This window comes from Grammomys surdaster, unplaced genomic scaffold (genome assembly GCF_004785775.1).
Source record: "Grammomys surdaster isolate TR1022 unplaced genomic scaffold, NIH_TR_1.0 125881, whole genome shotgun sequence".
NCBI lineage: Eukaryota > Metazoa > Chordata > Mammalia > Rodentia > Muridae > Grammomys > Grammomys surdaster.
This window is the reverse complement of record NW_021620706.1, coordinates 3,875,236-3,888,483: the sequence shown is the minus strand read 5'-3', so window position 1 is coordinate 3,888,483 and position 13,248 is coordinate 3,875,236. Positions and strand designations below refer to the sequence as shown.

The 13,248-nt window shown below is 37.5% G+C and overlaps 1 protein-coding gene across 1 annotated transcript in view; it reads left to right on the top strand.

Moving 5' to 3' along the window:
• The window catches only part of Abcd3 (ATP binding cassette subfamily D member 3), a 54,768-nt gene that overhangs the window by 16,376 nt on the left and 25,144 nt on the right, over positions 1 to 13,248 (top strand). The window contains exons 2-5 of the mRNA XM_028752193.1: positions 2,649 to 2,685; positions 6,737 to 6,835; positions 7,660 to 7,748; positions 13,160 to 13,229. Coding sequence (XP_028608026.1) covers positions 2,649 to 2,685; positions 6,737 to 6,835; positions 7,660 to 7,748; positions 13,160 to 13,229 — 295 coding nt within the window. The remainder of the gene's footprint in view (positions 1 to 2,648; positions 2,686 to 6,736; positions 6,836 to 7,659; positions 7,749 to 13,159; positions 13,230 to 13,248) is intronic.

Genomic DNA, 13,248 nt, shown 5'->3' with positions numbered 1-13,248 from the left:
TGGCATACACCTTTAATAACAGCACTAAAGAGACAGAGGCAGGCAGATTTCTGTGAGCTGGAGGCCAACCTGGTCTACAGAGTGAGAAGAAACCTTGTCTTGAAACAGACAAACAAAACAAAAAAAAAAAAACAAACAAAAAAACCCTTAAAAGCCATCCTTTGAATGGAGTTAGGTTTGTCTTCCTAGCTTTCCTTGGTCTTGTGTGTCTCAATGCTAAAAATGAAATGTACAGATTGATTGAGCTTAGTGAGGCATTGACAGAAGAGGGTTGTGTATACATGGCACTTGCAAAAAGGCTTGGAGATGTGCAACAAAGATGCTTCTTTTACGAGTACCTTACTGCCTTCCTCTGAGGAGTGTGTGTGCAGCCCCCTCTGCCTATGTTTAGAGCCTGCTTCAGACACATGAATCCCCAGGTCATGACTTACCAAGAGCAGCATACATTTGGGTAAGTCTGGGCAATGCAGAAGTATAAAGACATTTCAGTTCATCACACAGAGTTCTTTACAATACTTTCTTAGAACATGTCTTAGTTTTTTTCTCTACTGCTGTGATAAAATGTCGTGACCAAGACAACTTTGAACAACTCATCTCATCAGACCTCTGTATTGGAAGGAAATTCACAACAAACAGGAATTTAAAGTGTGGTTAGTGTTTTGTTGAAGGAGTGAGTACAAGGATAATGTGTTATGAACAGGGTGTAAGCCAGGCTGATGATGCTGTAAGAGTGGTAACATGGACTAGTAATCAGATCAGGAACCTGAGCTACTGTTTCCAGATCACCTTCCTCGCTTGTAATGTGGGTATGACAGATTCTTCTTAGATAGCTAGCTTAGATTTAGTTACTCATGTGATAGAGGGGTACAGATTCTGAGCGTGTGAAAGGACACAAAGTAAGTGGTTTTTCTAGTGTGATGGCTAATTTCAGTTGTCAGCATGACTAGAAGAGAAACACTCACAGAATCCAGAATGCAGGACTGTCTCTGAGGGTATTTCTAGAGGAGATTCACTGATTGGGGGACCTTCCTTGAAGCACCACCTTACACACTGGGAACTTCGATGGGATAAAGGAACAGAAGGCAGCTCACTGCCTCAGGCCCTCTCATGGTCTTCATGGTGCATGCTCTTCTCTCAGGGTGGATTGCAGCCTTTGAAACAGACAAAATAAATCTTCCCTTGTAGAGACTTTTAATCCCAGTCTAGAGTTTCTACCCTACCTTGATCATTCAGTTCCCAAAGGACACAGACAGCCTTTATATTTACAATAATGGCTGAACAGATGTCTAACCTCTGTCCTCTTAGAATCTACTTTCTTACCAATAACCCTGAGTTATTACTTACTATGTTTCATCTGGGCAGCTCTTAACTCCAACTGGCCAGTCCTCAGGGCCACGTTCTCATGACTCACCTAACCCATGGCAATTTTCTCTTCCTCCTCCACCTTTCTCCCCTCTTGGTTCTCTTCTGACCCCCAAGTCCGGGAAGCCTAAAACAATGCTCCCTCCCTCCCCCCCAACCCCCCTCCTGTGTCTCTTCTGCCTAGCTATTGGCTGACAGCATCTTTACCAATCAAAGATAACTTGGGAGCAAGGTTACATAGCTCACTTGGGTCTACTGCAGACTCTTATCTTGGGGCCTGCAGTTAGCATTCAAATACACAGACTAAGACTAAACCTTTCATCCTTTCTCCCACCCGCAAGGTATTTTAAGCACATGCAGCTCTGTGTCATCTTGTTCAAATCCCATTGGCTAACACTTAATGTGACCAAGCTTTGATTCAAGAACGGACAGGTAGATTTTCACCATTCTGAGGGAAGACTTATAGAAAAAAGTATACATGGTATGTGGGAGTTAACACATGCACACAACACCATCTGTTCAAAATCCTGTAACTTAACATTTAATGATTCCTTTCTCTAAACAGTACTTAGTACCAATTAAACATATCTGCCTTGAAATTATCTGATACAATGAAACCTTTGAGCACCTGGGTTTTTACTTATGGTAAAATGTATGTAGTAGGTATTCCAAATTTTGAAAAACTGAAATCTGAAACACTTCTGGACCAAAGCATTTCATGCAGCATGCACTCAACTGTAAAGAGGCATATCAACTATTCTTTTTTTTTTTAAGATTTTTTTTTTTAAAATTTGTATGAGTATACTGCAGCTGTCTTCAGATGCACATTACAGATGGTTGTGAGCCACCATGTGGTTGCTGGGAATTGAACTCAGGGCCTCTGGCAGAGCAGTCAGCCCTCTTAACTGCTGAACCGTCTCTCTAGCCCATATGAACTATTCTTTTTTTTTTTTTTTTAAAAGATTTATTTATTATATATGAGTACACTGTAGCTGTCTTCAGACACACCAGAAGAGGGCATCAGATCTCATTACAGATGGTTGTGAGCCACCATGTGGTTGCTGGGATTTGAACTCAGAACCTCTGGAAGTGCAGTCAGTGCTCTTAACCACTGAGCCATATCTCCAGCCCCCATATGAACTATTCTTAATGAATGAATTTTGTCTCTTAGTTATGAAAAGAAAATGACCATTTGGAGAATTTTATGTTTTTTGACATCTTAGAATAATTTTAATTATGGAAGCATATAACAAATAAAGTAAAGCTCTTTTATTTTTCCTTTGCAGTAAGAAAAGTGGAAAACAGCCATTACAGAATAATGAGGTAAAAATTTCAAATGACCTACTTTTGGGGGTGGTTTGCATTATTTAATCAATTTTGTTGGGTAAAACAGAATTTTAGAGTTAGAATACAAGTTTTAAAATCTCCCTTCCATTCTACTACAAATAAGATTCTATTACAGGAATTGTCTTTTAAGAGTCTTGCCTAGTGTCTTCTAGTGTTACTTGTATCTGTTCATTGAAAACACTCTTCTAAGGATACAGTTATTAACTCTGTTAGATTTAGCCTGTGAGGACTTGCTGCCCATGTGGCTTTGTTTTTCTTCCTTTTATTGAGACAGGATCTCACTATATGTACAGTCTAAGATGACCTTAAACCCTTCATCCTCCTGCCTCAGCCTCCTTAGTGCAGGGTTTGACATGTATTCCACTTTGATTAGAAACTTTTTAAAAAAAAATATTTATTATATTGAAATCATTTTATCTTTTAAAAAATTCTGTATACATGTCTCTGGACCTATCCTAGAATCTCCTTAGACATTGTGCTTAAAAGAGAGTGTCGTTACTCAAAGGAAGCTTCTAACCAGCGTGAAATACATCAACACTGTTAAATTACTTGATGTGAGCGCCGTATTGCTAATATTCAGCCTAACATTGATATTATTTATTTAGTTATAACTATTGTTTATATTGTTATTGGTAAAGTATAATCTGTAGGTATCTTTTGATCTTTCTGATATCAGATCCTCTAATTCTGTACTTACCAATTGACTTTTTAAAACAGTAGCTTTATTTACACTCATTTTGATAGTCATCATTTAAGTCCAATAGTTATTAGTATACTTATTATAGGATTGAATGGTTGTTACCACTCCCTTAAACTTATTGTTGGTAGCAAGTGGGCCCCAAGGTTGTGTCTTGCCCAGGTGGATCTCCACAGTCCCCAGTGCCCATCTGAGTGCTCCTGCCACACATTCCTGCTGCCACACCATGTGTGCCTCAGTTCCAACTGAGTGGATCTCGGCTGCTACATTTGCTGCTGGGACAGCTACACTTGCTTACTTGGTGTGCAGAACATTCTACATTAAAGGTCATTACACAAAAGCTGTGGTGAACCTTCAGATCTAGAAGGACAATCCCAAGGTTGAAATGGAGGATCTGGGAGATACGGCCATGTGCTGAAGCTGCCGGAGGTCTGAAAGTCCCCCTGTCTGTCGTGGAGTTCACACAGCAGCTTTTATAGTCACAGCATCAGCCTTGCTGTTCAAACATCATGGTGAACATACGGTCAACGAAGAAAAAAAAAAAAAAGAAAAATAAAGCTAAACCAACCTCATGGTCTAGGAGTTAGTTTCGTTTTATAAGGATATATTCCTTTAAAATATAGTTATATCTTAGTATATAGTTGTATCTCAAGGTTAACAAATTAAATTATTCTCAAAATCATGTACATGCCCATTATACCTGTAAGCTTAAAGAAAAATGACCTCTTCAGATTACCCAGTTAATCTGGAGAGTAATAGAGTGTGATGAGCTTGCGTTGATTTATTACAGCGTAGGGGACACAGGCCATGACCTGACCATCCTTGTGGCTGGTGACGACCTGGGTTCAGCTTGTGTGTTTCAGTCAGAATTAAAGAAATGTTATTCCCTTTGAAGCCAGCCAGATAAGACCAACAATAAAAGGAGCAACACCTTAAAAAGAATTTCTTTTAAGTTCACTCCCTCCCCTAATCTCATGCCTAGAAGCACTCACTCCTTGTTACCGTCATTTCCGGACCTCCTGGCAACCATTTATCTAGTGCTTGTCTATTGACTTGCCTGCTCTGGGGCATTTAATATGTATACAATCATTCAGTATGTGATGCGTGGTCCTGTAGGCCTTTCTCTCGGCATAATGTTTTCAAGGTTCCTTCATGTTGCGACTATAACCATATTGTATTCCATTTTATGCTGAGTAGTATTCTGTTGTGTGGGTTATATCACCAGGTAAGGGATTTTTACATTGTTAACATAAACATAAAGCTTATGAGTAGTGCAGCTGTGGTCTATAACAGTATGGAATTCGGAGTTATGTAATAACCAAGTTGACAGTTTTTTCAAATAAATGGTATTTATCCTTGTGTCAATTTATTGGCTTTAATATCTGTACTATTAGTATAGTTTTGAATGTAATTCTTATACCTAGTGTGCATTACCATATAGGCTATTATATACAAGTTTAATTTGCTTTCTTTTTCTTTTTTAAAATTATTTCTAGAATTGACTAATAAGCACCAAAGTGATTATTACCCTGTTACATCCCTTAAGCCCCAGTTGCTTCTCTCTGTCTTAGTCTATCTGTCTGTCTCTTTGTCCACTGTGACTATCAAATTGTAGCAAAACATATTTCTTCATTAAGGCCACCTTCCCCATCCTCCCCACCCCACCCCCATTTTTTTTAATTTGAGACAAGGTCTCACTTTGTAGCCTTGGCTGGCCTGGAACTTGATACATAGACCAGGCTGGCATTGAACTCACAGAGGTCTGTCTACCTCTGCCTCCTGGGTGTTGGGTTAGAGGCAGACCCCACTATGCCTGACCTACTAGAGAGGGACAGAGTTAGAAGGACAACCTGAGGGAATGGTTCTCCTTTTTCACCCCATGGTTGACTGGGGGTCTGGAAAGGGCTGGGAAGGATGTGTTCTGTGTAGCTTGTAGATTTTGGGTTTCTCTTTCCTAGTCTCTCAGTCTAAGGATAGTAAAGGAAGTAACTCCTACCAAAAGTGTAGATGCCAGTTTGTCCTCATCTTTGTAGAAGGTTGTAGTTCTGTTTTCTTGCCCCTTTGAAAACAAATCTCTAAGGGAGGAGCCATTATCTTATCTCAAATCTCTGTCCTGACAACAAATTTTCAATCCTTCTATGTCCTTTAGTTCAGTCCTTTGTAGGGACCCCTACCTTTTGTCATTTGTGCTCTTTCTCCTTCATCTTGATGCTAAGTGTGCACGCCAGTGTCCTTCCCAGCCCTGGGTGTGTGCACACAGACTCGCTGTTCTTTGTGCGTTAGTCCCTTTCTCCACGTTGTCACTTTCAGTGTGGAGATCTTTCTGTGTCTCCCTGCCCAAATTACTCTTTTTTTTTCTCCTGACTCTGGCTAGTCGATCTCTAATTACTTCTTCATTTACTTTTGTTTGTGTTCCCCTTATTAGAAATGAGTTGACTATGGTAAGGAGCTTAGGAATTTATGAGTAAGAATCCACAGATTGTATATTGAAAACATTAAGTGATATATGTAGTAACCCAGAAGAAAGGCAGGCTGTCTCTCCCCTCCCTCCCCCCCTCCCTCCCCCCCTCCCTCCCTCCCTCCCTCTCTCTCTTTCTCTCTTTCTTTCTTTCTTTCTTGTTTGTTTTTTCTAGACAGGGCTTCTCTGTGCAGCCCCAGCTGTCCTGGAACTCTCTGTAGACCAGGCTGGCCTAAAACTCAAGAGATCCACCTGCCTCTGCCTCTCCTCCAGAATGCTGGGATTAAAGGTGTGAGCTACCACAACCCAGCAGATGTTTCTTAAAATTAGGGAAAGTCACGCTTAGGATTAAAAAAAAATTTCTATTTATTAAGAATTGGAGGCTAGGCTTGCAGGACAGTGGTGGGGTGGGGCGTGTCTACCATGCATGAAGTCTTGAGTTCAACTCTGTCACTGCAAAGGATGAACCAAGTCAGTAGACACTTGATCCTTTCTTACTCTGTGCTTCTCAAAGCTTCAGCCACACTGGCCACCTTGTCCCTGATTTTCACTTACTTACGCTCCTCTCTCAGAGAACACACCTCATTTCTCTTCTCGCCTGTTAGGTAATTCCATTTTCTTGGAGTCTGTGTGAGTATGGGGAGCTGCTCAAGTGTGCGCTATAAATTCAGGTGTCCGTCTTCAGAGTTGTCTGTAGTGACAGGAAGTGTGGCCCTGTGATCACTGTGCATCTGTTGCTATTCCCTTAAATGTGGTTCTGAAATCATTGTATTGTTGAGGCTATCTTAAACGTGGCTCTTTAAACACTGCATTTGTTGCAGCTACCATCTTAAAAAGTTTTTTTTTTCCTTTTTCTTTCTCTTTACATGTAGAAAGAAGGAAAGAAAGAGCGAGCTGTGGTGGACAAAGTGTTTTTATCAAGGCTCTCACAAATCCTGAAAATTATGGTCCCTAGAACATTTTGTAAAGAGGTAAGTCTTCAGGAATTATAATACTAAATGTTCAACTTTCCATTTTTATGACTATTTAGAACAATCCGTCCTAGCAATTCAGGTAAGATGTTTTTGTGCTGGTAAAGAAGACTATTAAATATGTCTCTAAATTATCACCAATTCTGATGATATAACATTCCATACTTGTCACTTTTTAGCATCATTTTACCTAGTAGAAGTGTATGACAATTATTTACTATATGGACTTGCTGGATTAGCACCTGCATGCTTCATGTGGTTTTATTCTTTTTTTCCCCTTAGCCTTTGTCCTCTCTTGTCTTTCTTGGTTTGTTTAATGTGTCCTCAGGACACAGCTACATTTGCTCTTCTAGACATTCCCTTCCTCTCTCCTCCACAGAGCTCTGCTTTCTTTTCTTGTATAACTTTTGCCTTAGAAGCTCAAATTGAAAGCCCTTAGAAAATCCAGACAGTATTAGAGACTTTTTATTTAACAAGTTGAACCTGATTTATTCAGTTTGTACAAAATTTTAAGCTCCATTACTTGTTGTTTAGTTAAGCCAGAAAATCTTAAGTTACCCATCTAGTTTCTGATATTGATTGTAAATTACTTGACCTGCCTTTGAATTCTAAATCATTAGTTAAATGCTCTATAAGGTCTTTAACATACATGTTATAATTTTAAATTCCCTTTAAGCTCTGTTAAAGTTTATTATGGATAAAATACACATAAGATGTAAATAAATATTGTTAGAATGGAACTCTAAAATTTAACCAAACACCTTACCAAGTTACTGTTTAACATTCTGCAATGCATTTAGTTTACTCTACCTGGTTTATTTTAGACAGGCTACTTGCTACTTATTGCTGTTATGCTGGTATCTCGAACATACTGTGATGTTTGGATGATTCAAAATGGGACGCTGATCGAAAGGTACTTGTGAATTCACTTTTTTCTTGTGTGAAATAGTAGTGTGCCTTGTATTTAAGTATTGTTGTTCTAAACAAACAAACAAATAAACGAAACGGGAAGGTGGATAAAATGTACTGAAGTCCAGTTATGTGCTGTTCATCTGTATAAACAGTTGAGGAGGGTCTCCTTGTGTCAGGCACTATGGACCGAGATGGGAGGGAGCTATACCAGGGAGCAGGAGACGGTCTTTTAGGCCTTGCTGAGCTGACCTTGTATAAAGGTAAAGACAGGTAACCCAAAAATTAAAGTGTAGTGTAACAACAGGTGCTATTATAAAGCTAAAAGAGCAGGCAACTGTTAGTATCTAAAATTAGTAAGATAATTTGGAGGAAAATATCAAAACATTTGATGAATCATCTGGAGTGGGCAGTATTAAAAGAAAAAACCATACTTTTCTGATTCTAAAGTTAATTGTTTTATGTCTTTTTAAATTATATTTCCAACATTATCTTAATCACTACAATTGAAAATTTTGGATTTAAAGTTGAAAAATGGCAGTTGGTATATTTTAGATTGTTGCAACACTCATTTGTCTTAATGAATTTACTATAATTACAATACAAATGATGGTAAACATTTTTATTAGAATTCTTGTTTCATAGATTGCAGTGTTTTATCACATATGTATTAAATCTAAGGTAGCTTTTTGGATAATGTACCCACACTTTTGAAATCTTTTAAAATAATGTTTTTCATTTATATATCCTTGATCTGTAGGAAGCATGCTTTATGCCCATGATTTCTGACTCATTTGTGTAGGAAAGTGAAAAAGGATGTTTGCTTAAGATAAAAGCCCTATGTAAACACATATGGATAAATTATGTAGGCTTTTAAATTCAACACACATCTCCCTGAGTGGATGTGCATCTTTTTTGAAGGCTCTGTGGCTTTAGAGTGGGTTTGTTCCCTGCTTTGGAAGGAGAGAAGTCACTTGTGCTTGTCTCCTTGGTGATATTCTACAGTGCCTGGTTGCCAGGATTTATTGGTTATGTGACACTGTGTATTGTTGGAGCTAAGCTACAGGCTGGGTTTTGTAGCTGCTCTTGTGCGCAGCTTCTTGCTTGTTCTGTCGTTGTTAATTACAGGTTTTGTTTGCTCACTGTTCTGACTCAGCTCCAGGTTTTTACAGTACTGTCAAATCTCTACAGTATGTATAATGTAGTATTGCCAAGCACACACTTGCACAACATTTTACAATCTTAATTTTGCATTCCTGTTTTCACCCCATCCTGTGTCTCTGTAGTTTCCTGTGTGCCTGAATTTTTTATTGTTATATTTCCGTTTTGGTAGATGGAGTTTTTTTCCGAGAAGAGAGTGAAATTTAGAGCCCTTGTGGATCTGAAAATGTCTTTCTCTTTTCACACTGCAGTGAGAGTCAGGCTGTGTTTATGCAGTCCAATTGAAAATTATTTGTCATTAGACCTTGAAAGTGTCACTCTGCAGCTTGGCTGCAGGATGTAGAATCATCTGTACCATCTTAAGAATTGCTGATGCCTGGGCCTCACTCGGGATTTCTGGTTTAATTAGCTTTGAGATATCAGGTGATTGTAATTTGCAGCAAGGTTTAAAAATCACCTATCATATCTATCATTCTATTACCTAGAAATTTTCCCCATACTTTCCAAAGAATTTTTGGTATAACTTTATTTCCAAGAACCATTTTTTTTACGGATCCTTATTTTTATAGTAGTCATACTTGCAGTTTAGGATTTTTTTTTTTAATTTCTGAAGCCATTCTTTTTTTTCTTAGTTATTTTTGTTTGTTTTGTCACTAGTGCCCAGTATAATTTCTGTGTCCTTAACAGTCCTTGTTCATGGTAAAAGATTTTCTTAAACAGCTTGAGACTCTTGGCTGTAAATTCACACTTAAAAGTGAAGACTTTAAAAACCACTTAAGGCTTATAGATCTCTAGTCTAAAGTTTCTATTGAAGGGTGCCTATAGGAGTCTTAAGTGTGTCATATGTGTGCATGTGCAGTAATATTTTTTGGTCATGCTCTGTTTATGTAAGCTATAAACTCAAGTCATTTGAGGTCTTGGTATGATAGTTAACCAGAAGACATTTCTAACCTCCCATATGATTTGTAAAGCTTCATATTTTTTCTTGATAATTTTATTGATAATTTTAAGTGTCTAATTATTATAGTTTTCACAAGTGGTACTGTATTTGTGTGTAGTAAAAATATACAGTTTATGCCCACTACAAATGTTATATTATTTGGATAGAATCACATAAAGAATGGTACAGAATTGAATATTATTTTATCTCTTAAAGAATAGAATGAAAAATTATATTCTTAAAGTTTTTTTCTTTCAGATATTATAAATTCAGTAATTTGTATGTGCTAGGTATTTCTATTTTTTATTGAATTGATTTTCTTACATACTCAGTAACATAGAAAATTAATTGCCAAGACTAGGTGGTTTATAATTTAATTGATGATGATGGACGTAAGCCAGTTTATAATTCTGTTAGCCTAGTATTCAGTTTTAATTTTTAATTTGGAAACTGAAAAAATTTCTTTTCTATAACTTTTCTTGGCATTTTATTTTATTTAAAACAATTCTTGGAGTTGGTGTGATATGTGATGGCATATACCTGTAATCCCAGCTTTACGGAGTCCGAGGCAGGAGGACGGCACAGCGGGGGCCAGCCTGCACTCTGTTACAAGACCCTGTCTAAAATAAAATAAAATAAAATAAAATAAAATAAAATAAAATAAAATAAAATAAAATAAAAATTTTAATACGTTTTCACTGAGAGTAGGCTTTGAGGTTTTGGTAGCCGTTGCCATTTTCCCTCTCTGGTTATGGCATCTCTCCATACCACTAGTAATTAAAGTAATTAAAACAACTTCCTATGCAGTACAGGTTTTGAGTTTCAGTCATATGTGGGACTTTGATACTTGGTTAAATACAAATACTTATTAATTGCTTAGTTAAAAACATTTAAATATTGCAGAACAATAATGCAGAGCAATTTTATTTGAAAAATTATTACTTTTTTGTCTCAATATTAAACTTACACTGTGAATGAATTTGTTTTTTCCTTTTTGGCTCTTCTAAGTAGGTTTAGTGTTCTGAGAGATTTGTTAGTGTTATTAATGTGCTGCATTTTATTTTTTCATATTTAAGGCTTATTTGTTAGTAATGGCTGAGAAGTGTGTAGAGTGGCTGCAGTCATCTGAAGGGATGAAACTAGTGATGCCACAGTGTGGACGAGGACCTTCCTTACTGTGTTCCCTGTCCAACCACAGAGATGTGTGTTTTGCCATCTGTTTCATTATGAGCATTACTTTTATAGTACCAAACCGTCTTTCATAATGTCCTCGAGTCTTTGGGAGTAACAGTGACTTGATCACTCATTCTTAACTGCTTTTCTTTTGCAGTGGAATAATAAGCAGAAGTGTGGCTTTATTCAAGGAGTCATTTTTTAAGTTCATAGCAGCTACTCCACTGGTAAAGCGTGCACAGCGATGGGTGGATGGCATGCGCAGCGCTGCTGCAGCTCTGTGTAGCCTCAAGTGGGTCACAGCTTGGGCAGCGCTAAAGCTCGTTGGTTTTCTGTACTTTGAGTCAGTTGTAACTGAAACTTACAAGCTTTTTTTTTTTCAGTGCTCTAATTACTTCTTGTTTAAAATAGAATCATTGCTATAAGCAGTATCTTTGTACTGTTCCATTTTCCCCTTATAGTTCAGCTTTTTAAAGACCAGCATTTCTTATTAATCAAGAATTGAAGAAAAATTGTATGTTTTTTTCCGTTAGTATAAGGTAACAATTCCTAAAAGTTTTGTCAAGAAAATAGAGCCTGCTATAAAGCCCTTTTTGATTTTTATATATTAAAATCTTTGGAAAGATCTTTGGTAAAAATGTTTGATAGTTTTGTTTAATCCAGATTTTCCCAAATCTGGATTATTCACCTCCTCCCCCATAAAAAATAAATGTTTTCCTTATATACCAGTCAGCTATTTGGGAGACCTAGGCAAGTTGTTTGCTTAAGTGCTTCTCAATATAAATATTATGCATGTTCTCAGTATATAGAAATTTGCAATATATCTGTATATAGTTATAAAATTACATTTGGGAATATTAATAAAACTTCTCTGAAAAGAAAGTTCTATGACCACACATAAGATGTATATATATATACACACACATACACACATACACACACACACACACACACACACATACAATATACTCATATCATAATGGCTTTCAAACCCTTATTAGAATTTATTTTTATTTTATGTATATGAGTTTTGCTTGCATGAGTACGTGTGTACCATATGCATGCCTAATGCTTGCAGAGGCTAGAAGAGAGTTGCACAGATGTGAGCCACTGTGTGGGTGCTGGACTAAACCCGGATCCTCTGCAGGAGCAGCAAATGCTCTTTATTGCTGAGCCATCTCTCTAACCCCAACTTTCAAACACTTAAATAAAGTAGTGAAACCCTTATTTTAGATTCTTAATATGCATTTTAAGGGCAGGTAAATGCATAAAACAGACAAAAAGCAGATAAAGGAGGAACTGCTTTTGTTGAGCTGTGTCAAGAGACCTGAAGCTTTTACAGACTGATTTGGATACTTTTCTCGTGTGGCAGCCAGTCTCAGGATTGGCCAGCCAGGACCTACTGGTCTTATTACTCACCTTAATTAATTAATTTATTTATTTTTTTTTAGAGAGGGTCTCAGTATGTAGCCCTAGCTGACTTGAATCTCAATATGTAGACCAGCTTGGCCTCAAACTCACAAAATCTTCCTTCCTCTGAGGGCTAGGATTAAAGGTGTGCACACATCATGCTTTTTTTTTTTTTTTTTTTTGGCAAAGCTTTATTAGAGTCTAGTAAGGCTGTCTTGGTTATTCATAATCCATTGGTGAAAACATTGAGTAGTTGCAACAAGAACTTGGACCCACAAAGCCTACACTGCTTACTCCCTGCCCTTTCCAGCTGGCCGAGATAGGCTTTCTACCATCACTAACTCATTCCAGTGAGATCAAGGATGCTAAAATATTTAAAACAAACAAATACTACTTTGGGTTAATCTGTAATATCGCTGAATTCCTGGGTGCCGTAACCCAGAATCTCGCACATGCTAACTAAACACATGGTCTACTTCTGCAGTTCTACCCAGGCACATCTGTGGCCCTTAGTTACCTTTTTCTTCATCTTGTCATCTGCAGCCAAGGTCAAGCAAGTTGTTAAAATGTTTCAAAACTTGTAAACATGTTTGTAAGATTTCTTTTCCTTTTTTTTGTTTATTACTTAATAACTCAGTAGACATCACCAAGAATGGTTTTAGAGCTCTAGGTTTTCTAGTGTTACATTTGGCTTCCTTTGCAACTAATGCATTGCATGTGGTGGTTTGCAGTGGCATCATTGGTCGTAGCAGTAAAGATTTCAAGAGATACTTATTCAACTTCATCGCTGCCATGCCTCTTGTAAGTGCACTTCTTTAGA